The sequence below is a fragment of the Oncorhynchus keta genome, chromosome 18 (assembly GCF_023373465.1).
Source record: "Oncorhynchus keta strain PuntledgeMale-10-30-2019 chromosome 18, Oket_V2, whole genome shotgun sequence".
NCBI classification, from domain to species: domain Eukaryota; kingdom Metazoa; phylum Chordata; class Actinopteri; order Salmoniformes; family Salmonidae; genus Oncorhynchus; species Oncorhynchus keta.
In genome coordinates, this window is record NC_068438.1 from 14,700,578 (window position 1) to 14,728,015 (window position 27,438).

Genomic DNA, 27,438 nt, shown 5'->3' on the forward strand with positions numbered 1-27,438 from the left:
GCCATTGAATATACAAAATGAGCTACATTTTCTAGCATACATATTTTGAATGGGATGTCAGAGCTGAATTTGGGAGCCTTCTCATTGCTCCGATCATCCCTCACAGAGATATCCTGGTTATAATTTAAAGCACTTTTTCACAAATTTGTATGAGAGTTCCCTCGTCTGTCTGATACTGACAGGCTATAATAAATATTAACTCAACCTCCATTCTCATTAGTTTACAATTTCCAGCCATGCAGTTTTCTGTTTTATAGTGCAGTAATGATCGTGTTGCCCTTTTGAAAAGAGATAAGTGACAAGAGAGAGAGAGAGAGCAACAAAAAAAGCTTTTGAGACAGGGATGCAGCTTCGGCCCCACCCTCTTCAACATATACAGTGCATTTGGAAAGTATTCAGACCCCATTACTTTCCCTCATTTTGTTACATTACAACCTTATTCTAAAATTGTTTTTTTTAATCCTCAACAAACTTTTATTTATTTTACTAGGCAAGTCAGTAAGAACAATTTCTTATCTTCATTGACTGCCTAGAACAGTGGGATAACCTTGTTCAGAGGCAGAACAACATATTTGTACCTTGTCAGTTCGGGGATTCGAACTTGTAACCTTTTGGTTACTAGCCCAACGCTCTAACCACTAGGCTACCCTGCCACCCCATAATGACAAAGAAAAAACTGTCTTTTAGAAATATTTGCTAATTTATTAAACAGAAATATCAAAAGTATTCAGACCCTTTAATCAGTACTTTGTTGAAGCACCTGTGGCAGCGATTACAGCCTCAAGTCTTCTTTGGTATGACTCTACAAGCTTGGCAAACCTGTATGTGGGGAGCTTCTCCCATTCTTCTCTGCTGATCCTCTCAAGCTCCGTCAGGTTGGATGGGGAGTGTTGCTGTACAGCTATTTTCAGGTCTCTCCAGAGATGTTCGAATGGGTTCAAGTCCATGCTCTGGCTGGGCCACTCTAGGGCATTTAGAGACTTGTCCTGAAGCAACTCCTGCTTTGTCTTGGTTTTGTGCTTTGGGTCATTGTCCTGTTGGAATGTGAATCTTCGCCCCCAGTCTCAGGTCCTGAGCACTCTGGAGCATGTTTTTATTAACCTGTCTAGGACTGGGGTTCCGCTACCCCTCGCCAACAGCCAATGAAATTGCAAGGCGCCAAATACAAATCAACAGAAATCTCATAAATCAAATTTCTCAAACATACAAGTATTAGGCACCATTTAAAGATAAAATTCTCCTTAATCCAGCCACAGTGTCTGATTTCAAAAATGCTTTACAGCGAAAGCTCCACAAACGATTATGTTAGGTCACCACCAACTCACAGAAAAACCCAGCCATTTTTCCAGCCAAAGAGAGGAGTCACAAAAAGCACAAATATAGTTCCAAAACATGCAGTGATATTGCAGAAAGCCACATGAATTCACAGAAATACTCATTATAAATGTTGATGAATATTCAAGTTTTATGCATTGAACTTTAGATACACTTCTCCTTAAAGCAACCGCTGTGTCAGATTTGTAAAAAACTTTACGGAAAAAGCTAAATCTGAGAACGGCGCTCAGAGCCCAAACCAGCCAGAGAAATATTCGCCATGTTGGGTAGTCAACATTAGTCATAAATAGCATTATAAATATTCACTTACCTTTGACGATCTTCATCAGAATGCACTCCCAGGAATCGCAGTTCCACAATAAATGCTTGTTTTGTTCGATGATGTCCATCGTTTATGTCCATTTATGTCCAAATAGCTTCTTTTGTTAGGGCGTTTGGTAAACAAATCCAAAAGCGTGTTCTGGTCCAGTCGGACGAAAAGTTCAAAAAGTTATATTACAGGTCGAAGAAACTTGTCAAACTAAGTATAGAATCAATCTTTAGGATGTTTTTATCATAAATGTTCAATAATGTTCCAACCGGAGAATTCCATTTTCTGTAGAAAGGCAATGGAACCCCTTAGTCAAACAGCTCTCATCCACCCCCCCTTCACAGGAGCAGCCTGAAACAACGTTCTAAAGACGGTTGACATCTAGTGGAAGCCTTAGGAAGTGCAAAATAACTACTGTGTATTCGATAGAGGTGAGTTCAAAAACTACAAACCTCATATTTCCCACTTCCTGTTTGGATTTTTTTCTCAGGTTGTTGCCTGCCATACGAGTTCTGTTATACACACAGACATCATTCAAACAGTTTTAGAAACTTCAGAGTGTTTTCTATCCAATACTAATAATAATATGCATATATTAGCATCTGGGACTGAGTAGGAGGCAGTTCACTCTGGGCACGCTATTCATCCAAAAGTGAAAATGCTGCCCCCTATCCCAAAGAAGTTAAGGAACTCTGTACTTTGCGCTGTTCATCTGTTCATCTAGTCTCCCGACTTCCCAAGTGGGCTCCCGATTGGCGCAGTGGTCTAAGGCACTGCATCTCAGTGCTAGAGGTGGCACTACAGACCCTGGTTTGTTTCCAGGCTATATCACAGCAGGCTGTGATTGGGAGTCCCATAGGGCAGTAGGGTTTGGCTGGGGTAGGCCATCGTTGTAAATAAGAATTTGTTCTTAGCTGACTTGCCTAGGTAAATCAAGGTTAATTAAATAAAACATCCCCACAGCATGATGTTGCCACAACTGTGCTTCACTGTAGCAATGGTTCCAAGTTTCCTCCTGATGTGATGCTTGGCATTCAGGCCAAAGAGTTCAATCTTGGTTTTATCAGACCAGAGAATCTTGTTTTTCATGGTCTGAGAGTGAGTGCCTTTTGGCAAACACCAAGCAGGCTGTCATGTGCCTTTTTACTAAGGAGTGGCTTCCTTCTGGCCACTCTACCATAAAGTCCTGTTTGGTGGAGTGCTGCAGAGATGGTTCTCCTTCTGGAAGGTTGTCCCCTCTCCACAGGGTACCTCTAGAGCTCTGTCAGAGTGACCATCGGGTTCTTGTTCACCTCCGTAACCAAGGCCCGTCTCCCCCAATTGCTAAATTTGGTCGGGCGGCCAGCTCTAGGAAGAGTCTTGGTAGTTCTAAACTTCTTCCATTTAAGAATGGTGGAGGCTACTGTGTTATTGGGGACCTTCAATGCTGCAGAAATGTCTTGGTACCCTTCCCCAGATCTGTCTCGACACAATCCAGTCTCTGAGCTCTGGACAATTCTTTCGACCTCATGGCTTGGTTTTTGCTCTGACATGCGCTGTCAACTGTGGGACCTTATGTAGACAGGTGTGTGCCTTTCCAAATCATGTCCAATCAATTGAATTTACCACAGGTGGACTCCAATCAAGTTGTAGAAACATCTCAAGGATGATCAATGGAAACAGCATGCAGCTGAGCTCAATTTCGAGTCTTATAGCAAAGGGTCTGAAAACTTTTGTAAATAAGATATTTCCGTTGAAAATAAACTGTTTTTGCTTTGTCACTATGGGGTATTGTGTGTAGATTGGTGAGGATGTTTTGTTCTTATCTATTTTAGAATAAGACTGTAACGTAACAACATTTGGAAAAAGTCAAGGGGTCTGAATACTTTCCGAAGGCACTGTATATCAACGAATTGGCGAGATCACTCAATCAGTCTGCAGCACCCGGATAGAAGCTGAAGTCAAATGTCTACTGTTTGCTGATGATCTGGTTATTCTGTCCGCAACCAAGGAGGACCTACAGCAGCACCTAGATCTTCAGCACATATTGCTAGGACCACAAATATTAATTCTGTCTAGACACTGTTGCCCTAGAGCACACAAAAAAATATATTTACCTCGTCCTAAACATCAGCACCACGGGTAACTTCCACAAAGCTGTGAATGATCTGAGAGACAAGGCAAGAAGGGCCTTCTACGCCATCAAAAGGAACATAACATTTGACATCCTATTTAGGATCTGGCTAAAAATACTTGAATCAGTTATAGAACCCATTGCCCTTTATGGTTGTGAGGTCTGGGGTCTGCTCACCAACCAAAGATTCACATAATGGGAAAAACACCTAATTAAGACTTTGCATGCAGAATTCTGCAAAACCATCTTCAGTGTACAACGTAAATCACCAATAATGCACGCAGAGCTGAATAATTAGCTGATCAAAATCCAGAAAAGAGACGTTCAATTCTACCACCACCTAAAAATAAGTGATTCCCAAACCTTCTATAACAAAGCCATCACCTACAGAGATATGAACCTGAAGAAGAGTCCCCTAAGCAAGCTGGTCCTGGCGCTCTGTACACAAACACAAACACACCCCACAGAGCCCCAGGACATCAACACAATTAGACCCAATCAAATCAACAAAAATGTAATTACTTAACAATTTTGAAAGAATTTACCAAAAGACTAAGCAAACTGTAATGCTACTTGGCCGTAAACAGAGAGTACACAGTGGCAGAATACCTGACAACTGTGACTGACCCAAAACTAAGGAATGCTTTGACTATCTACAGACTCAGAGAGCATAGCCTTGCTATTGAGAAAAGCTGATGTAGGCATACCTGGCTCTCAAGAGAATACAGGCTACTGTATTTGCACACTGCCCACAAAATGAGGTGGAAACTGAGCTGCACTTCCTAACCTTCTGCCAAATGTATGACCATATTAGAGACACATATTTCCCTCAGATTACACAGACCCACAAAGAATTCCAAAACAAATCAAATTCTGATAAACTCCTGTATCTGTTGGGTGAAATACCACAGTTTGCCGTCACAGCAGCAAGATTTGTGACCTGTTGCGACAAGAAAAGGGCAACTAGTGAAGAACAAACACCACGGTTTTCATATGGTGAAGGAGAGTCGGACCAAACTGCAGCGTGTATATTGCGATCCATGTTTAATCACACAACGTAAACACCAATAAACACAAACACTACAAAACAATACAAACACAGCCTATACTTGTGTCAACTAACACAGCACAAGGACATCAAGACAATCACCCACAATACAACCAAAGAATATGGCTGCCTAAATATGGTTCCCAATCAGAGACAACGATAAACACCTGCCTCTGATTGAGAACCACTTCAGACAGCCATAGACTCTCCTAGAACACCCCACTAAGCTACAATCCACATACAAAAACCCATGTCACACCCTGGCCTGACCAAATACATGAAGAAAAACACAAAATACTTCGACCAGGGCGTGACAATTGTAAATACAATCCATATTTATGTTTATTTAGTTTCCCTGTTGTACTTTAACTATTTGCACATCATTACAAGACTGTGCATAGCCATAATATGACATTTGAAAGGTGACTATTGTTTTGAAACTTGTGAGTGTAATGTTTACTGTTCATTTTTGGTTGATTATTTCACTTTTGTTTATGATCTATTTCACTCACTTTGGCAATGTTAACATATGTTTCCCATGTCAATAAAGCCAATTTAATTGAGAGCTCAGAAATATCTCAGGGTCTTAAGACTTGGACATTCCATGTTGTGTTTGCATTTGTGTCTGCATTTGTGACTTCACACCATCTGTCTGCTGCCCTGGTTGGCCAAGAGTAGACTGAGAGGAGAGGAAGCCAGGGGTTATAATCATACACACAGTCGTGTTCTGAGCGGTAAATATCACACTGGAAGGCTTTAGTGCACATGGTAACTTTGGCATGTGTTCCAATATTTAAGAATTGCATCCTTCCCCACCTCCTTTCGTTGACTAGTCCATGATTCAATAACGTAGTCCATGATTCAATAAAAGCTGACAATACACCCTCTTAAAAGTAATTTCCCCAATGTTCGCAGAGATCGCATTCATGGTCAACACTGGAAACTTTGGCTCAAACATAAGTTACCTTTAAAAGGTGAATTGTCGGTTGTCTATTGGGCTGCCCTATGCCGTGCCTTGGGTTGAAACCCGGGCTTAATCACAGATCTGGTGGGGTGTTGTAGCCCTTTATTGCTATCTCAGCCTGTCCTGACCAACTTGACGTTTAATTGTCTCCTTGTTCATCTCGTGGTCTTCACAACACCTTTTGGGTATTAATTATTCCTTATGATTCAGTCTTTCAACACGTGGAAATTAAGTGACTAAAGTTCAGCTTAAAGGTTGACTAACTAACCCCTGGTTTCCTCAGCTTCATAGTTAGTTCTTTTTCAGAACCTTTGGACAATATTAGTCATTGTCTCCATGTGTACTTGTATGGCTGCCCAATTATGTGTGAAGTCCTACATTGTATTACTCAGAAGAAGGAACATAATGCTGTCTACAGTGCTAAAAAGGACGTGTTAGTTTATTTGTGCACCTCAAAAACGTGCACACAGACACACACATACACTTGGTGTACTAATACATACGTACACGAGTGCGCTGATTGTGGGGGTGTCCTGCTTAGAGGCTCATCTGTTCCTCTTCCTGTCTTGAGAAGCTCACAGGAACTCTCTGGTTGGAAAATCTCACTTTCATAGCGTATTGGGCGTATTGGGTGTTTTGAAATGTTCATATTTATTTTATTTTTCCCAGAGAGATTGGACTAAAATTATATTAGCTCACAAAACAGAATGTTGTACAGCATTTGTACTTCATCGGCTCTGGAGGAAACTGGATCCAACTGGGTCCAAGCCTTGCACCCAAACTCACAGATCAAAATGTAGTCAATTACAAGTGCACATGGACTTGTGGGATCGTTGATGTCATGTTATTGCTGGACAGATGTGATAGGTTGAGAAACTGAGTGTAAGACATGGGTGTGTGGGGTGATAGTGTAAATAAATACCTCAGGATGAAGCTGAGCTCTTCCATGCTACAGACACACAACACTATTACAGTAGCTCAGTCATAATGAAATTAATTTGAATTCCATTTCTAAATTCACCCCAGCCCTGGTAAGACTACTTTACTGCTCAAACAAAGGTCTATTCTGGGAACGTCATTAATTGTAATAGCCGTAGGGTCAAATAAAGTTGAATTGAATTTAAATGAATTCAGGGACCAGAAAAACAGCAGTTATGCTCAATTAAGAGTCAGTGTCTACACCATGTTCATACTTGATGCAGTTCTCATCCTGCTGTGGTGGACGACCACAGCACAGCACTGCTGTTGCTGGCTCTGTGTCTCTGTCAACTTAGGCATCATCAACTAGATTCAGCCACGGGCCAATTTGTTCTTGAAGCGGACGGTCGGGGGGCCGGAACATAATAATAAAATAAAAACATTTCCACTGCAAACTGACCGCAAGAAGCTTAGAAGGATATAATATTTGACAAAAATTGAATAATTTCAAACCTTAATTACATTTGGGAACATTGTCGTGTGTAGGGTGCCGTCTTTCGGGATGGGACGTTAAAACGGGTGTCCTGACTCTCTGTGGTCACTCAAAATCCCATGGCGCTTATTGTAAGAGTAGGGGTGTTCACCTCGGTGGCATGGCTCAATTCCCAATCTGGCCACATTCCATCATGGCCACTTAATCATCCCCTTCATTCCTAATTGGCATATATATATCACTCCTCAGCTCTCCATCTGATAGCTGATGTGTGGTTCTGGCACAAAAATGGTCCTTGTGGATCACTGAGGTTGGTGCTACACATTGATGGTGGATGAGGTGAGTTTCCCCCTACTATGTAAAGCGCTTAGAGTACCTCAGTTAGTAGAAAAGTGCTATATAAATCCAATCAATTATTATTAATTATTATTTGTGTACGATCACATCTCTCTATTATGTGTGGGAATACTTAGGAACAGATTTCTGAAATTAAAATCGCAGGGCTTCCTGAGTGGTGCAGCGGTCTAAAGCACTGCCGTGCTTAAGGCGTCACTACAGATCCGGGGTCGATCCTGGGCTGTGTCGCAGCCGGCCGTGATCGGGATACACGAGGTGACGCACAATTGTCCCAGTGTCGTCTGGGTTAGGGGAGGGTTTGGCCGGCCGGGATGTCCTTGTCCAATTGCGCTCTTGCGACTCCTGTGGTGGGCCGGGTGCATGCACGCTGACTACAGCTGCCAGTTGTACGGTGTTTCCTCCAGCACATTGGTGCGGCTGGCTTCCTGGTTAAGCCAGCAGTGTGGTTTGGCAGGGTTGTGTTTCGAAGGACAAATGGCTTTCGCCTCTCTCGAGTTCTTACGGGAGTTGCAGCGATGGGACAAGCCTGTAGCTACCAATTGGATATCATGAAAAAGTGGTAAAAAAGTTAAACAAAAAAAAAATAGCTGATTTCCTGATGTTTTTACTGTCTTTTATGTCCAACAAAGAAAACGACCCACCAAGCCCCCAAAATAATATATACTCTTTTTTTTTTCATTAAAAAAAACAAAACCAAAAAAACTTGGAGGGATGAATAAAACCAACTTGTTGGGGAACGCTGGGCTATGATATGTTCACATGTGGGAGTGATCTAACTGTCACACTGGTTCTCTCTTCATTCAAACCATTTCGGTTGATTGCAAACCTTTAAATACCAGTGACCACAGCTTATTTTTACGCCTGGTTCAGATCTGAGAAAGACAGACCACATTGTCCTCAGCTGATTTACTTCTGAAGTGTTTCCTGTCAGAAGCATCTGAAGTGGAGATGGGGAAGCACTGTGATACTCTTAAGGGGTTCATTTCAGCGCAGCCCATAGACAGCCTGACAGGGAGAATGCTTTCGCTACCTTATTCAGGATGTTGGACTGAGGCCTGTGCGGTTCACAGAGGATCTCCAGAACAGAGAACAGGCCACAAGTCAAAAGCAGCTGCCTGTTTTTTCCATTGAGGTTGGAACAACTTTGAGCTGAATGTAGCTGAACTCACACAACTGTGGCTTTTGTATGCATGATTGTGTTATGCACCTAATATATTCAGTTACAGAGATCTGATCGCTGCACCTCCTTTGATTCAGAATTTGATACACACTTGGTACATGGGCCACATTTAGCTTCCACTCTGGAACAGGGCTCTGTACAGTTGAAGTCAGAAGTTTACATACACTACCGTTGGAGTCATGAAAACTAGTTTTTCAACCACTCCACAAGTTTCTTGTTAACAAACTATAGTTTTGGCAAGTCAGTTAGGACATCTACTTTGTGCATGACACAGGTAATTTTTCCAACAATTGTATTATTCACTGTATCACAATTCCAGTGGGTCCAAATTTTACATACACTAAGTAAACTGTGCCTTTAAACAGCTTGGAAAATTCCAGAAAATGATGTCATGGCTTTAAAAGCTTCTGATAGGCTAATTGACATAATTTGAGTCAATTGAAGGTGTACCTGTGGATGTATTTCAAGGCCTACCTTCAGACTCAGTGCCTCTTTGCTTGACATCATGGGAAAATCAAAAGAAATCAGCCAAGACCTCAGAAGAAAAAATGTAGACCGCCACAAGTCTGGTTCATCCTTGGGAGCAATTTCCAAATGCCTGAAGGTACCACGTTCATCTGTACAAACAATAGTACACAAGTATAAACACCATGGTACCACAGCCGTCATACCGCTCAGGAAGGAGACGCGTTCTGTCTCCTAGAGATGAATGTACTTTGGTGCGAAAAGTGCAAATCAATCCCAGAACAACAGCAAAGGACCTTGTGAAGATGCTGGAGGGAACAGGTACAAAATTATCTATATCCACAGTAAAATTTGTCCTATATCGACATAACCTGAAAGGCCGTCCAGTAAGGAAGAATCCACTGCTACAAACCCGGCATAAAAAGCCCGACAACGGTTTGCAACTTCACATGGGGACAAAGATCGTACTTTTTGGAGAAATGTCCTCTGGTCAAAATAGATCTGTTTGACCATATTGACCATCATTATGTTTGGAGGAAAAGGGGGAGGCTTGCAAGCCGAAGAACACCATCCCAACTGTGAAGCACGAGGGTGGCAGCATCATGTTGTGGGGCTGCTTTGCTGCAGGAGGGACTGGTGCACTTCACAAAATAGATGGCATGACAAGGAAGGAAAATTATGTGGCTATATTGAAGCAACATCTCAAGACGTCAGTCAGGAAGTTAAAGCTTGGTCACAAATGGGTCTTCCAAAAAGACAATGACACCAAGCATACTTTCAAAGTTGTGGCAAAGTAGCTTAAGGACAACAAAGTCAAGGTATTGGAGTGGCCATCACAAAGCCCTGACCTCAATCCTATAGAACATTTGTGGGCAGAACTGAAAGAGCTTGTGCGAGCAAGATGGCCTACAAACCTGATTCAGTTACACCAGTTTTGTCAGGAGGAATGAGCCCAAATTCACCCAACTTATTGTGGGAAGCTTGTGGAAGGCTACCCGAAACGTTTGACCCAAGTTAAACAATTGAAAGACAATGCTACCAAATACTAATTGAGTGTGTGTAAACTTCTGACCCACTGGGGATGTGATGAAAGAAAGAAAAGCTGAAATAAATAATTCTCTCTACTATTATTCTGACATTTCACATTCTTAAAATAAAGTGGTGATCCTTACTGACCTAAGACAGGGAATTTTTATTAGGATTAAATGTCAGGATTTGTGAAAAACTGAGTTTAAATGTATTTGGCTAAGGTGTATGCAAACTTCTGACTTCAACTGTATACACACTCATCTGGTCACTGTCATATGGTCAGATGAAACAAAAATATATATTTTTGGTAAAAACTCAATTCGTTGTGTTTGGAGGACAAAGAATGCTGAGTTGCATCCAAAGAACACCATGCCTACTGTGAAGCATGGGGGTGGAAACATCATGCTTGGGGCTGTTTTTCTGCAAAGGGACCAGGACGACTGATCCATGTAAAGGAAAGAATGAATGTGGCCATGTATCGTGAGATTTTGAGTGAAAACCTCCTTCCATCAGCAAGGGCATTTAAGATGAAACGTGGCTGGGTCTTTCAGCATGACAATGATCCCAAACACACCGCCCGAGCAATGAAGGAGTGTTTCAAGGTCCTGGAATGGCCTAGCTAGTCTCCAGATCTCAACCCCATAGCAAATCTTTGGGGGGAGTTGAAAGTCCGTGTTGCCCAGCAACAGCCCCAAAACATCACTGCTCTAGAGGAGATCTGCATGGAGGAATGGGCCAAAATACCAGCAACAGTATGTGAAAACCTTGTGAAGACTTACAGAAAATGTTTGACCTCTGTCATTGCCAACAAAGGGTATATAACAAAGTATTGAGATAAACTTTTGTTATTGACCAAATACTTATTTTCCACCATAATTTGCAAATAAATTCATAAAAATCCTACAATGTGATTTTCTGGATTTATTTTCTCATTTTGTCTGTCATAGTTGAAGTGTACCTATGATGAACATTACACGCTTCTCTCATCTTTTTAAGTGGGAGAACTTGCACAATTGGTGGCTGACTAAATACTTTTTTGCCCCACTGTATGTTTGGCTGATGTAATGCATGAAATCAATCCTCTGTGGACACTCCCTGTCCGCAACATTACATCTTCACACAATCCTAGTATTGTCAAGTTTAAACTAGTACTGTTGAAGGGCCTGGGTGAAAGGTGAAATATGTCCTACATTCTTACGGTAGATATACCATTAAGCATCTGTACTACCCTTTTCCACAGATTGACTTGTCTGGTGGAGCTCAAATGTTAAACTGGTTGGTTAATACCTTTTGACTCTATTGCGTCAACCTGTGTTTGCGGATACAGAAGTAAGTTAAACTGGATCAACATTGTATTTGTACTTTTAATAAGTGAGCCAAAAGGTAAGGCCAAGAGGCCCTGTCCAAACCAAACATCTACATTTACATTGGAGAGGATCTGTCTCTGCCCTACTGGTGCCCCCCAGGTCTCAGTACTAGGTGCTGTCTTGGTTTCCACCGCTGCGGATGCCATGGAGACTATAGTCCCCAGAGAGGTGAATCGCATTAGCAGTTTCCAAGTTTTTTTCCTTCCCTTAAATAGTTTGCAATTAGGTTTTGATGGCCTAATAAGAATCAGCATGCTCCCTCCACTGCTTGTTAACCAGGCCTCCAGGTGCTGCTGGATTGAGGAAGCTGCCTCACAATACGGTTGTCTGCTATTTTGGAGAGTGACTTAGCATGTGTGTCTATTTTCATGGATTGAATTGGTTTTGACATTTGAAGTGGCTTCGTGGAAATGATATGCGGTGGGTTGTTCACTTTACACCTTTATGTTTTATTCATACTCATACTGTATCGAAGGAATCTCCTCCACACTTCCCTCTGGCGTGTCTTATTGAAACGATATGATGAACTTAGCACAACTGTCCACTGTATCAGACTCCGCTGTTTATAATAAAGGCTGTGTTACTCCTGCTGAACCATGCTCCACATTACTAAAGATACAGTGTATGAACTCTGCCTCAGTAGTGCTTCTTACAACTGTGTGAATCTGTGCCTCCCAGATGGGAGCCTTTTCCCTATATTGTGCACTACTTTTGACGGGGGCCCAATAGGCAACAGGGTGCCATTTGGGACGCAGCCTGGGTCACTTATCTCAGACAAATAGGGAACAGAGATGGTGAACTCTGACTTTGTGCCTTCAAAAGGAAGCATTGTAGCCATTACTGTTTTCTGTCTTTGCAGATTGAAGGCACTAGTATCAACAGGAGGCAGGAGTGTACAGGCAGCATGTGACTGGTGAGTTCTAACACACACATGCACAGGTATACAAACACACACTCCCAGAGATTAACCATGTGTGTTATGCTGCCCTCTGCTGTGCTGCATATGTGTGAATGACTACAATTCTTTAAAGGCCCAGTGCAGTCAACATTTCCTGGGTTTTATATATATTTCCACACTATGAGGTTGGAATAATACTGTGAAATTGTGAAAAGTATAATGATGCCATTTTAGTGTAAGAGCTGTTTGAAAAGATTGTCTGAAGTTTCAGCTTGTTTTGGTGGGATGGAGTTTTGGCCTGCCTGGTGACATCTCCAGATGGTAAATTAGTTAATAGACCAATAAGAAAGAGAGTTCCAAAACCTCTTTTTCAATAACAGCTAGTTTTTCAGTTTTCCCCTCCCTACTCAGACCACGCCCAGACAGTCCTAGCTAAGTTCTTGCTTGAGAAATGACTATTTTCTAAGAAGCAATTTTGTTGTTTATTTTTGACCATTTTAAATGGAAACAATCACAGTAAGGTACTTAATTGTTACCCAGAAATGATTTCATATTGAGATCAAAACAGCTGCATTGGAGCCCCCCCCACACACACACATCTTCTACCTCAGTCGTTGATAAGCCTCCTCCTCCTCCTCTTCTTCTTCTCCTGCTCTTCCTCAGGCTGTTCTCCCATGTGGATGACCCCTTCCTGGATGACCCGTTGCCCAGAGAGTACGTCCTGTACCTGCGCCCCAGCGGACCCCTGCAGAATCAGCTCCATCACTTCTGGCAGCAGTCCCGTGTCTCCTGCGGCAAGAACAAGGCCCACAACATCTTCCCCCACATCACGCTCTGCCAGTTCTTCATGGTGAGCCTCACGTCATACATCAACACATGGATGCTTCTCCCTCGAATTCAGCTAACCGTGAAGTATTGTAATTACATTACTTAAGACTTGTGAAAAAAAGGTGCTGAAGGTGTTCTTTGACTGTCCCAATAGGTGAAGCCTTTGAAAAACACTTTTTGGTTCCATGTAGAACCTAAAAAAGTTCCACCTGTAACCAAAAATGGTTATTCTATGGGGACAGCCGAAGAACCCTTGTGCATTTATCCAGGAAGTGTGCATTTATCCAGGAAGTCCCGTTGAGGTCAAGAGACTGTAACATCTGTCTAGTAAGGGCCAGTTTCTCAGATACAGATTAAGCCTAGTCCTGGACTAAAACGTGCTTTTAATGGTGATTCTCCATTGAGCACAAGTCCAAGGACTAGGACTAATCTGTGTCTGGAAAATTGGCCCTAAATGTTAATGTAAGACTCAGTGTTTGTGTGGTACTCAGACTCTACCCTGTCCCGCAGTGTGCAGACAAGAAGGTGGATGCCCTGTTGGAGGCCCTGCAGGCCACGGTCGACCAATGGAGGGGTCGTTTCCCTAGCCCTCTGCCCCTGGAGCTCTACACCTCCTTCAACTTCATAGGCCTCTTCGTCGAGGAGCAGATCGCAGATGTCCTCAAGCAGTTTGCTGCCGACTTTGCTTCCGAGGCTGCCAGAAAAGCAGGTAGGAACTATCTCTACCTGTGACACATGGACACACACCCACGCACACCCAGCATACACACGTTGCCTTTTTACAGGCAGTCTATCTCTCCACATGCTTTGGTCAGAAAATTACATATTTTAAGCTGGTAAGGGATGACTGTAATAAGGGCTGAATTTATTGGCGGGCCCTACCGACTGATCAATTATTTGACTGAGAAACGCAAAGAAAGAAAGACACATCAATCTCAGATTAAGCATCTGAGCGAGTGAAACAGCTCGTCTCTGTCTCTGTATGTGTGGACCATGTATCTGATGCTGTCTAGACAGAATGGGTATGACATGTCATACTCTTTCTGGCCAGACAGCGTCAGATACACGGGCTACATATAGTAAGACAGAGGGGTGCTGTTTCGCTCGCTAGTTTCAGCAGAGAGGAAGAGGCGAAGTGAGAGGGCTTGCTCTCCCGCAAATCTGTCCTGAATAAGCCCATTGCGTTTATATGCAGACCTAAACTTGTCACCTGCATTCCGGCCTTTGGGACAACGACTCACATTGTTAGGGCGGAGACATGAGCATCTCGTCATTACATACGAGATGGTTTCAGCCACTTGGTTTCAGCCACTTGAACATTAGAAAGGAAAGTTGGCGTGTGCACAGTGCACTGTTCGGAGGCTGGCTTCCCCTAAAGTAAATGGATGTTTTGCCAAAATTATATAATTACTCCTGTCTAAATACAATCATTCAAAAATACTCTACCAGAGAGCTTGACTTGGCCACAGAGGATCATTATCTTCTTAAAACGTTTTTTTTTTTGCTGTGGATTGTTTCAAATCACAAGTGTATAGGCCTATGCCTATTGGGGTAGCCAGCAATTTGGGCAGAGCGCGTGGCAATAGGCCTAGCTGATTATTGAGTTGCGGCTATCAGTGAAAAGCATCTAAAATGTGTGAAGATCATGTGTCTTGAGTATAAAATGTTGAGACTAGAAGAAGGGGCTGGGTGTGTGGCGAAGATATGGGGTTCTCTCTCCAGAATACATGCACTAAGCTCTCCAGAATGTTCTCCGGTGTCTCCCGCCAAATCTTTCACAGTCATTGTTTCATTGTTTCATTGTTTCATTGTTTGACCTTTGATTGTTTCTTTTTGTCAATTCAACATGACATATTAACCATACCGTTCATCTCTGTCATTTAGTTACATTCATTTCGGTTAATGCATGTATTACAGTAATTTACCATTCTCATTGAGTGGAAACATTGTTTGCAGAGTTCACAACCTGCTACACTTGTGAGAAACACGATTTGGTTTGTTTCATAACCATCGTTTAGGAGTTTTGTCAATTTTTTCACTGTCTTTTGTTTGGAGTGCTCCATGTGAGCAATGAGCATGTGTGTGGTTTCTCTGTCCTGACAACATGAAGGTAGCGTTCGCGTCTGAGTACGCCAACCTGCCGAGTTGGTACAATGTTGCATTTCGCTAGCGATAGCTCAAGTCAAGACAGATAGAAAGGGAGGCAGAGATATTAATGTGATTGAAAGAACCAGAATTTTCATCAGGATATTTTCCACTTTTTTTGCGGCTTTAGTCCTATGTATTTTATTTAGGTGATGATGGACGTTAAAGGCCTACTGCTGCATTGGCCTTTAGTCATATGGCAAGCAGATAGGTTGAAATGGTAGGATAAATTGTAAGCTTCCCCAAAAAAAACATTCACGAGCTGCCTACACTCTTAGAAAAAAGGGTTCCAAAACTGTTCTTCAGCCCATTTTGGTTGCTGGTAAAAACCCTTTTTGGTTACAGGTAGAACCCTCTGTGGAAAGGGTTCTACATTGAAACCAAAGGGGATCTACCTGGAACCAAAAATGGTTCTTCAAAGGGTTCTCCTATGGGTACAGCCAAAGAACCCTTCTGTGTTCTAGATAGCAGCTTTTTTTCTAAGAGTGTATGGTCTTTATCATAACACCCATTAACAAAATGTGTTTGCGCACAAGCACACAGGATGTGCCCGTGAATAAAAATCAAATGCTTGTCCAACTGATTCGTTCTGGCGCCGGCCCTGACTGTAATGCTTAATCCTAAAGAGATTATCCTCACCATAAAGCACCGTCAGTTTGGAGCTTCATTTCAAATTGTGCATGGTGGATTATAACACGTCAAAAAAGATTGTTTGGAAAATATGGGGACATTTTGCTCAAGTCTGTAGTTCTATGATTTGCTGAGCTAGATTTCCACTGTAGTAGTTTGCCCCACAGAAATGGCTTTCTTGATATTCTTTACCTTTATTCACTCGTGCTCCTCTCTCTGTCTCAGATGTCCATTTAGAGCCCCATAAGAAGCAGCTCCATGTGACGTTAGCCTACTACTTCCCCACCAATCACCTGACCTCCCTGGAAAAGCTGGCCAAGGGAATCGAGGTGAAGCTAGGCTGTGATTGGCTGGCTGTCCTTTTCTCCCGGGACATTCGGTTTGCCAATCATGAGGTAATAATAACACTTTGTTTTCATTTCACATCCAATACTACTCTTGTACTTTCTACTAATCAACACCATGAAATAGACCTTGTACCTTCTACAAGACAAGCTCATGAGCCATTTATAATAATTGATATTCTTCAAGAATCAATGGGAATATACAGTATAATTAATTTAGAAACGGCTGTAAATGTCACAGTGGCCCTTTACGAGCTTGCCCATTTAGACCTATAGCCTTGCATTGTACTGTATTCTGGTGTTAGATACACCGTTGGTGTGCTCAAGCTGTGTCCTTCCCTCCCTCTGTTGCAGACGCTGCGCGTGATGTATCCCTACGCCCCTCAGAATGAGGACGAGCTGGAGCTGGTCCTGGGTGACTTTGTCTTCACGTCTCCCTTGGAGCAGAAAAACACCAGCGAGGGCTGGGTCTACGGGTCCTCCCTGGCCACGGGGCTGTCCGGCCTATTGCCTGAGAACTACGTCAGCCGGGCAGATGAGTGTGACACCTGGGTCTTCCACGGGTGAGCCCTCAGAATGTGCTTCTTACTTACACCCCTGGCGTGCTTCTTACTTCTTACTTACAGTCCTGGGTCCAGAACATAGGGGCAGGGGTCAATTCCATTTCAATTCAGTCAATCCAGAAGGAACTGTTTGCATCTTGAATTGGAATTGACCCGTACCCAGGGCCAGAATACTGTAAAGGAGCATGGAGAGTTCTGCTCATTAGTCAGTAGTGATGAATGAGTAGTAGTGAGTATGTGTGTTAACTCTTGTCTTCTACCCTGTGCAGATCACACTCCTTCTTCAATTGCTCCGCCACCTCCGACAAAGAGAGCAGGGAAAGGGGCCTGTTCGATGGGCTGCTGGACAGCCGTCGCCTCGACAACGCAAGCCCTGGGGACACACCCACTTCGAGCCTCATCTATCATCCCATGCAGGTACTGGCACTTTTTCCAAAGAAAAGAAAGAAGTTTCTTTAACTAAACCATACAGCTTTTCCTAACCAGGATAACTAGTGCCTAGCGTTTAATCCTGATCAGGAAAAATTCCTGGTCCTGGTTATGATATGCAGCAGGATTCTTATTATTCTTGAAGAATGACTTCAAATCAAGGTTATCATAGTAAATGAAAAAAAAAACAAATCCTTCCACCATATTTTTTTGCACCAGTCGGCGCTATTCATATTAAATCCAAGTCTCATTGAGATTGACTTTAGAATGTATGTACATTGGTGGCCAAAAGTTTTGAGAATTACACAAATATTCATTTTCACAAAGTCTGCTGCCTCAGTTTGTATGATGGCAATTTGCATATAGTCCAGAATGTTATGAAGAGTGATCAGATGAATTGCAATTAATTGCAAAGTCCCTCTTTGTCATGCAAATGAACAGAACCCCTCCCCCCCCAAACATTTCCACTGCATTTCAGCTCTGCCACAAAAGGACCAGCTGACATCATGTCAGTGATTCTCTTGTTAATACGGGTGTTAGTGTTGACGAGGACAAGGCTGGAGACCACTCTGTCATGCTGATTGAGTTCCAATAACATTGGAATCATTGTTCTTCCTCTGTCAATCATGGTTACCTGCAAGGAAACACGTGCCGTCATCATTGCTTTGCACAAAAAGGGCTTCACAGGCAAGGATATTGCTGCCAGTAAGATTGCACCTAAATCAACCATTTATCGGATCATCAAGAACTTCAAGGAGAGCGGTTCAATTGTTGTGAAGAAGGCTTCAGGGCGCCCAAGAAAGTCCAGCAAGCGCCAGGACTGTCTCCTAAAGTTGATTCAGCTGTGGGATCGGGGCACCACCAGTACAGAGCTTGCTCAGGAATGGCAGCAGGCAGGTGTGAGTGCATCTGCACACACACTGAGGCAAAGACTTTTGGAGGATGGTCTGGTGTCAAGAAGGACAGCAAAGAATCCGCTTCTCTCCAGGAAAAACATCAGGGACAGACTGATATTCTGCAAAAGGTACAGGGATTGGACTGCTGAGGACTGGGGTAAAGTCATTTTCTCTGATGAATCCCCTTTTTGGGGCATCCGGAAAAAAGCTTGTTCAGAGAAGACAGGGTGAGCGCTACCATCAGTCCTGTGTCATGCCAACAGTAAAGCATCCTGAGACCATTCATGTGCGGGGTTGCTTCTCAGCCAAGGGAGTGGGCTCACTCACAATTTTGCCTAAGAACACAGCCATGAATAAAGAATGGTACCAACACATCCTCCGAGAGCAACTTCTCCCAACCATCTAGGGACAGTTTGGTGATGAACAATACCTTTTCCAGCATGATGGATCACCTTGGCATGAGGCAAAAGTGATAACTAAGTGGTTCGGGGAACAAAACATTGATATTTTGGGTCCATGGCCAGAAACTTCCCAGACCTTAATCCCATTGAGAACTTGTGGTCAATACTCAAGAGGTGGGTGGACAAACAAAACCCCACAAATTCTGACAAACTCCAAGCATTGATTATGCAAGAATGGGCTGCCATCAGTCAGGATGTGGCCCAGAAGTTAATTGACAACATGCCAGGGCGGATTGCAGAGGTCTTGAAAAAGAAGGGTCAACACTGCAAATATTGACTCTTTGCATCAACATCATGTAATTGTCAATGAAAGCCTTTGACACTGAAACACTTGTAATTATACTTCAGTATTTCATAGTAACATCTGACAAAAGTATATAAAGACACTGAAGCAGCAAACTTTGTGGAAATTAATATTTGTGTCATTCTCAACTTTTGGCCACGACTGTACTACTGCCCTCAGTTGCGAGAAATTACATCCCCAAAACACTATACAACACCAATGCCTCCAACGCATGCTTTCTGTCCCTAACACCAAAACATTTATTTATTTAGCCTTTATTTAACTACGCAAGTCAGTTAATAAGAACATATTCTTATTTACACAGATGGCCTAGGAACAGTGGGTTAACTGCCTTGTTCAGGGACAGAACGACAGATTTTTACCTTGTCAGCTCGGGGATTCGATTTAGCAACCTTTTGGTTACTGGCCCAACACTCTAACCCTAGACTACCTGCCGCTCCTAAAACTGAAACTAAATCATATAAAAATGAAATATAAATATTTGTATACAACTATAACTAAATTAAAACTAGCAAATCAGGTCTGAAAAGGAAATTAAACTGAGCTTCAAATAAAAAAATACAAACTAATGTAAATAAAAACTAATACAAAAACACAAACTATAATAACTTTGCTCCAATACAAAAGCTGTTTTTCTGGTGTACTGATCAATTCTTGAAAATGTTGGGAAATGTTATGGATTTGATGCCCCAATTCACTGTATTGTTTCTTAGGTGCTTCGGGTCGGTAGCAATCACTCTCAGCTGCCCAAGCAGACCCTGTTTGTCTGTCGGCACGGTGAGCGGATGGATGTGGTGTTTGGGAAACAGTGGCTTTCACTGTGCTCTGACTCCAAAGGTGAGCAGAGTCAAATCGAATCAAATAAAACTTTATTTGTCACATGCGCCGGATACAACAAGTGTAGACCTTACCGTGAAATGCTTACTTACAGTACAAGCCCTTAACCAACAGTGCAGTTCAAAAAGAGTTAAGAAAATATTTACCAAATAAACTAAAGTAAAACATAAAAAAGAATTAAAAGTAACACAATAACATAACAGTAACGAGGCTATATACAGGGGGTACCGGTACAGAGTAAGTGTGCTGGGGTACAGGTTAGTTGAGGTCATTTATACAAGTAGGTAGGAGTGAAGTGACTACGCATATACAGTATAATAGTCTCCTGGGGAGAAAAAGGTTTTGTCGTGCTGTCTTCATAACTGTCTTGGTGTGTTTGGACCATGATAGTTTGTTGGTGTTATGGACACCAAAGAACTTAAAACTCTCGACCGCTCCATTACAACCCCATCAATGTTTTTGGGGGCCTGTTCTGCCTACCTTTTCCTGTAGTCCATGATCAGCTCCTTTGTCTTGATCACATTGAGGGAGAGGTTGTTGTCTTGGCACCACACTGCCAGTTCTCTGACCTCCCCCCTATAGGCTGCCTCTCCGTTGTCGGTGATCAGGCCTACCACTGTTGTGTCGTCAGCAAACTTAATGATGGTGTTGGAGTCGTGTTTGGCTAAACAGTTCTGGGTGAACAGGGAGTACAGGAGGGGACTGAGTACACACCCCTGAAGGATCCCGGTGTTGAGGATCAGTGTGGCAGACATGTTGTTGCCTACCCTTACCACCTGGGGGCGGCCCGTCAGGAAGTCCAAGATCCAGAGGGAGGTGTTTAGTCCCAGTGTCCTTAGCTTAGTGATGAGCTTTGTGGGCACTATGGTGTTGAACGCTGAGCTGTAGTCAATGAACAGCATTCTCGCATAGGTGTTCCTTTTGTCCAGGTGGGAAAGGGCAGTGTGGAGTGCTATTGAGATTGCGTCATCTGTGGATCTGTTGGGGTCGTATGCGAATTGGAGTGGGTCTAGGGTATCCATGAGGATGCTGTTGATGTGAGCCATGACCAGCCTTTCAAAGCACTTCATGGCTACCGACGTGAGTGCTACGGGCGGTAATCATTTAGGCAGGTTATCTTCACTTCCTTGGGCACAGGGACTATTGTGGTCTGCTTGAAACATGTAGGTATTACAGACTCGGTCAGGGAGAGGTTGAAAATGCCATGCTTTGAGTACACGTCCTGATAATCCGTCTGGTCCCGTGGCTTTGTGAGTGTTGACCTGTTTAAAGGTCTTGCTCACATCGGCTACCACACAGTCATCCAGAACAACTGGTGCTCTCGTGCATGCTTCAGTGTTGCTTGCCTCGAAGCGAGCATAAAAGGCATTTAGCTCGTCTGGTAGGCTCGCTTCAGTGGGCAGCTCGCGTCTGGGTTTCCTTTGTAGTCCATAATAGTTTTCACAGCCATGCCTCGTCCGACGAGCGTCAGAGCCGGTGTAGTAAGATTCAGTCTTAATCCTGTTGAAAGATTAGTGGAATCTGTGTGGGTAGCTGGACAGGTAGGATGACTGACAGTGAAGGTGAACAGGTGGTCACGTGTCAGCTGACAGAGGAATGGATGAGACTGAGGCAGGAATTCCTTTAACCATAATGTGGTATATTTACTGAGTAGTCTGTGCTGCATCACAAAGGAAACAAATAACATGTATCCAATCAAATTCATAATCAAAGATCAAATCATATCATTCATTATTAACATAATTTAGGGAATTCAACAGTCGAGTTCATTAAGAAGTCAATAGTAATCATCCGTGAGTAATTTAGGCTCGTAACAATTTATCATAAATCCCAGACCCAAACAGCCATAATTGACGCTTTGCTTGTTTGATGGTTCTTCTGAGGGCATAGCGGATAATATCCAGATTAGTGTCCCGCTCCTTGAAAGCAGCAGCTCTAGCCTTTAGCTCGATGCGGATATTGCCTGTAATCCATGGCTTCTGGTTAGGATATGTACGTCTGGTCACTGTGGGGAAAGACGTCCTTCGATACGCTTATTGATGAAGCCGATGACGGAGGTGGTATACTCCTCAATGCCATTGGATGAATCCCGGAACATATTCCAGTCTGTGCTAGCAAAACAGTCCTGTAGCGTAGCATCCGCGTCATCTGACCACTTCCGTATTGAGCGAGACACTGGTACTTCCTGCTTTAGTTTTTGCTTGTACGCAGGAATCAGGAGGATAGATTTGCCAAATGGAGGGTAGGGAGAGCTTTGTATGCATCTCTGTGTGTGGAGTAAAGGTGGTCTAGAGTTTTTTTTCCCCTCTGGTTGTACGTGACATGCTGGTAAATATTTGGAGTGCCGCTTCTGGATGAGCATTTTTTTGTTATGGCCTTATAGAGTTGGCTGAGTGCGGTCTTAGTGCCAGCATCGATCTGTGGTGGTAAATAGACGGCTACGAATAATACAGATGACAACTCTCTTGGTAGATAGTGTGGTCTACAGCTTATCATAAGGTACTCTATCTGAGGCGAGCAATACCTCGAGACTTCTTTAATATTAGACATCGCGCATCTATCCTAAAAGCAAGTGTGCTTTCAAATGAGTCATACAATTTGAGTTGGATGAATCTGATGTTTTGATTGGGTAGATAAAACGGCAGTATTGTTTGTAGGTTTTGAAACCATAACAGCAGTGTGCTGGGTTGTGGTGTTCTGTTCTACAGGTAGATATGTGCGCACTAACCTGAACATGCCAGTCAGCCTGCCCATGTGGAATGGAGGACACCGAGATTACGACATGGACACCCCCATCACTGTGTTTGGTTCCACACAAGCACAAATAGTGGGTACGTGGTTGTCAACACATATGTTATCTGCCCAATTCCATGTTTAATATTTCATTACAGTGTGATAACAACCTATTCCTCTGTCTATCTGTCTGCCTGTGTTGCAGGTCAGGCGTTGTTGGAGAGCAACACAGTGATAGACGTTGTGTACTGTTCGCCTTCTCTGCGCTGTGTCCAGACTGCTCAGAACATCCTCAAAGGTAACCAGCATGTAGTTACTTGCCACCACAAATCCTGCTTAGGATAAAAAGCCTTATCGATTGTGTTCGCCTCTCTAACCCCCGATGAAGACTTTAAAGGGCGATCTGCAGTTTCTACATCCATTTTGGGGCTTATAAATGAATGATATGTACCCATTGATTCTAGAAGAATATAACTTGTACATTAATTGTATCTACCCATTGATTCGAGAACAATTTAATTTACAAATTAATTATATGTACCCATTGATTCTTGAACAATCTCATTTATAAATGCTTCATGAGTTTAGAAACTGTTGTACTCCATCAGAAACAAAATTATACACTTTTTTCACTCCAATGTTTGTAAACAAAGTAAATGTAAGAATACACTATATAGCCTACAAACATAGTTAAAACTATCATTTGATATCATGGATGGTCAGTTCTTGCATCCATAGCTCTGTCTATGAATTAGATTTCTCCAGACCCATCCCGTGGCAGGGAGGACGCTTTGTTATTGTTTCAACTGTGGATTGCCCCTTTAGTGGTTGAAATGTTGTCAATGAACATAGTTGAGAGCATATCATGTGTTCTGGTCCAACCCTTTCCTCCGAGGCACTTATGTAGATCTGAGAGGGGGTTGATAAGTTTAGCCAATATGGTAGTAGTTCCCTTTCCTTCTGATAGGCTAAGTGAAATAGTCTCCAAATTGCTTATCTCAATCCAATCACTTCAGATCTACGTAAGTGGCTAGGGGACTAGGGGTTGTTTTTGGACAAGGCTGGTGTGTGCAGCAGAGGCTGCAGTCTTGCTCTTTTGCTTATGCACCTCTCTATCTCCCCTTGCAGGTATGCAGCAGGATGGCAAGCTGAAGATCAGAGTGGAGCCAGGGCTATTCGAATGGACCAAGTGGGTCTCTGGCAGCTCTCTTCCTGCCTGGATCCCTCCCACAGACCTGGCTGCATCCCACTTCAGTGTTGACACAACATACAGGTGATACAGGCAAGACTGTTTCCTGGTTCACCTCCATACTGTACTCTTACTGGCCATTTACACTATACAAGCTGCACTTGCCTAGCCACGCTAGCCTCGCCCTCGTGCTAACAAGCTAGCAAGCAAGCTGGGTTGTGCTACGTATTAACAGCCATTGTCAGCCAATCCAGTAGGGTTTGGAAGCTATGGTGAGAATCGATTGGTCATTCGCTTCACCATATCACGGAGGATTTCATGAAAATTCTGCTTTCCCCAGCTTTAGTCCTGCCCTTTTCAGCTTCCGCGCCCATGCTTGCATCGCTCAACGGTCCCTCGCCAACTCGCCGCTTCTCTCGCTTTCCTTCCGATGTTTCACCGCGCGATGCCGCTTCCATGTGTAAACGCAGATTTAGGCTCCATCCAGAAACCACCCCTAGTCCCTTTAACCTTGGGCCTAGGCACAGGTATAAAGACAACCAGATATGTACAAATAATATGTTTAACATTCCATTAAGCCTATCAAAGAAAATGATGGAGCTACTACCATGTTGCCTATGCTTATTTAATTCCTTCTGACCTACGTACATGAAGTGGTAAGGGTAGGGGCTAAGGGTTGTTGCTGGATGGGGCCGGGGCCTTTTCAGCCATGCCTCTGTCTCACATGTTCTCACTCCTTCTTCCCACAGACCTCTCATCCCAATATGCAAACTTAGCGTGTCGGAGTCCTATGACACGTACATGAGCCGGAGCTACCAAGTGACCAAAGACATTCTGTCTGACTGTGAAAATATGGGTAATTATGATGCAGGGTTCAGTCACTGCTGTGGCTTTGGATGGGATGTGTATAAAAAAAACAGTCCTGCATTCAATTAGTACCTATCTTTCAAATCCTTTAGCTGTGCTCGATTGAGCTTGCCTGGCGCAATGGAATCAACGTAATAGTCCCAAAAGTGCAAACCCTGTTCATCTCCCACTCCACGCTAGACAGGCTCAATCAAATGCTCGTTGCATTTGAAAGCAAACCAATACAATTTGAATCCCAGATGTGATACAGAAACATCTTGTGTGGGATGGACTTTGAGATTCATCTGGTCTGTGTTTATCTTCCCTTCCCTCATCTCCTCATCTCTCACTCTGTAGGAAACAAAATACTGATTGTGGCCCATGCTTCCTCTCTGGAGGCCTGCACCCGACAGCTCCAGGGCCGCAGCCCCCAGACCTCCAAGGACTTCATCCAAGTAGTCAGGAAGGTCAGCTGAAGTTTATTTTACTCGCTCAATGTGATATTTTATTTTGATCTCATTGTGTCTTCCCCCTCACTCTTTTTCACTCTTACTTTCACCCTGTGCCTATCTCTCTGTATCTGTGTTTCTGTCTGTCTGTCTCTCTCTTTGTCCGCCTCTCTCTCTCTCTCTTTCTCCCCCTCTGCCTTTCCACCCCACTTCCTAACTTTCATTCTGCCTTTATTGCGGCTGACGAGAGCCTCTTTCCCTCCTGTAGATCCCCTACCTGGGTTTCTGTACGTGCGAGGAGCAGAGTGACACGGGGATCTGGCAGCTGGTGGACCCACCCATCCTGCCCCTCACACATGGACCCAACCACAGCTTCAACTGGAGGGAGACCCTCCTCCAGGAATGACATCCGCTTCCGTGGAGAGCAGACTTGCTTAGCCCCATCCTGAGGATGTAGTTTCTGGTCAAACAGCACTGAAAGACCCCACCAGAGTCAATGGGTGGTTGGACCTAGATGTACTATACTGTACATATTGTCATTTGACAGTATTGTTGACATTTCTAATTTGACAGTATTGTTGTTAGTGAGAGTGGAGAGAGCAGGGCTAAGTCTCGGCCTGGTTGATCGTGGAGGCTAAGCACATGAACCATTACATATTATATCATCAACTGTGTGCCAGAAGGAAGTCACAAGGTTGAGAACATTGACCTAAAAAAACGAACAGAGTAGTTTGTGTTTCGAAAAGCAATTGTATCCCTAGTCCCGCTTGCAGATGTTATCCTCAAAAGCCCTTGATTGTAGCCGCAAGTCATGTCTCGGATGTTTCCCGGTGTGGAATCTGTGTTTCTGTGTGTATAAAGTTGAACTCATTGTGGGAGAAAACATGCAAAACTTAGTTCATGATCTCTTGCAATGTGTTCAGTATGACATCGTTTATGACTTTATGGTCACGTTGTATGCTGGTTGTATAAAAATGTTTTGGGTGGCCTTTCACCCGGTTTGTTTGAAACAGTCTCGATGGGACAAAATGAACTATTGACAATCACAGGTGAGCCTTGGTGAGGCAGGTCTAATAACCAGAAGTTAGGAACCTCCACTGTACGTGTTTATTTTACATAATGTAAGGTCTTACTGCAGAATAGTTGTCGACCACTGCACTAGAAAATATCTTTCAGTCTTCCAGTTGTGACCATTTATATTTTATTCAGATACTTAACAATTGAAGAGCTTTTATCAAATCTTATTAAAAAGACCTGTCCTGTGGTAGGAAAATAAGTTTTTCTCAGGTGCAGTTTTCATTGTGACCTAATACAGTATTTGCATTTCATTGGGTCATGAAAATTGTTGTGAGTGCCTCTGAAGATTGAACCTGATTTCTCTTGACGTCTCAGTGGTGAAATCAGAGGGAGGTTCACTGCTCATTATGTCAACTTGAATGCTTTTGTGTAGCCTCATCTAAATCTATCTGATCTAATCTTTCTGCAAATAATGCATTTATTATTGAGGAGGATCTATAACAATGCTCTGGTGCTGTTCTTCCATTGATACATGCAAATACAATACTTACAAGTACAATACTTACAAGTACAATACTTACAAGTACAATTGCGAAATGTGTAATAAAAGTGTCAGTGAGGAACAAAGCAGACCTACATCAGAGGTTAGCCACATGCACTGTTGAGGAAACTCTGGAAACTGAGGAGGAAGCCATCTGTGTCAATTTGTGTTCATTTATTGTCTCAAATATTGTATTTCCAAATGTATATAAACGTTAATTTAAGTAATTTAAGTTTTTCACCAAAATGCTAAAAGTTAAATCAAACATATTCTTTATATTTGGGCGAAAATTTGCAAAATATTGAAAAGATTGCCACTTGTATATTCAGATATGAGCATATCTTTATTTTGTTCTTTTGTTTGTTTTGTTTTGTTCTTTATTTTGATTCAAAAATTGTCTGAATTCCCCCCTCTATATGATACAGACATGATCACTGTTTCAGATATGTATAAGATACATATCAAATAAATAACAAATCGGGTCATTTATTTGTGTATTGTTATCTATTTTTATTTTATTAGATCGAGAACTCCTTCAACACCTTGTTCAATAGTATTATGGTTTAGCCACTAGGTGTAGGTATAAGACCTTTGGAATTGACTACATATCTTAGGGAGAAAATTAGCCTGAAGCCCCACATGGGGCACACGGAAACGCGACCCCTCAGATTTGTTTTGTAATTTTTTTTCAGATGTTAAATTAATCACTAAACTTATGGCTCTAGATTGCAGGAAAAATATGCTTCAGG

General features: G+C 42.8%; 1 protein-coding gene across 1 annotated transcript in view; it reads left to right on the forward strand.

The window, feature by feature from the left end:
* The window catches only part of LOC118397332 (ubiquitin-associated and SH3 domain-containing protein B-like), a 44,954-nt gene extending 17,780 nt beyond the window's left edge, over positions 1 to 27,174 (forward strand). Inside the window, exons 2-14 of the mRNA XM_035791982.1 lie at positions 12,439 to 12,492; positions 13,141 to 13,327; positions 13,816 to 14,014; positions 16,306 to 16,475; positions 16,779 to 16,987; positions 17,257 to 17,404; positions 19,791 to 19,914; positions 22,623 to 22,745; positions 22,853 to 22,945; positions 23,776 to 23,920; positions 24,586 to 24,692; positions 25,040 to 25,149; positions 25,400 to 27,174. Coding sequence (XP_035647875.1) covers positions 12,439 to 12,492; positions 13,141 to 13,327; positions 13,816 to 14,014; positions 16,306 to 16,475; positions 16,779 to 16,987; positions 17,257 to 17,404; positions 19,791 to 19,914; positions 22,623 to 22,745; positions 22,853 to 22,945; positions 23,776 to 23,920; positions 24,586 to 24,692; positions 25,040 to 25,149; positions 25,400 to 25,537 — 1,807 coding nt within the window. The 3' untranslated portion in view covers positions 25,538 to 27,174. The remainder of the gene's footprint in view (positions 1 to 12,438; positions 12,493 to 13,140; positions 13,328 to 13,815; positions 14,015 to 16,305; positions 16,476 to 16,778; positions 16,988 to 17,256; positions 17,405 to 19,790; positions 19,915 to 22,622; positions 22,746 to 22,852; positions 22,946 to 23,775; positions 23,921 to 24,585; positions 24,693 to 25,039; positions 25,150 to 25,399) is intronic.
* Positions 27,175 to 27,438: the final 264 nt, after the last annotated feature.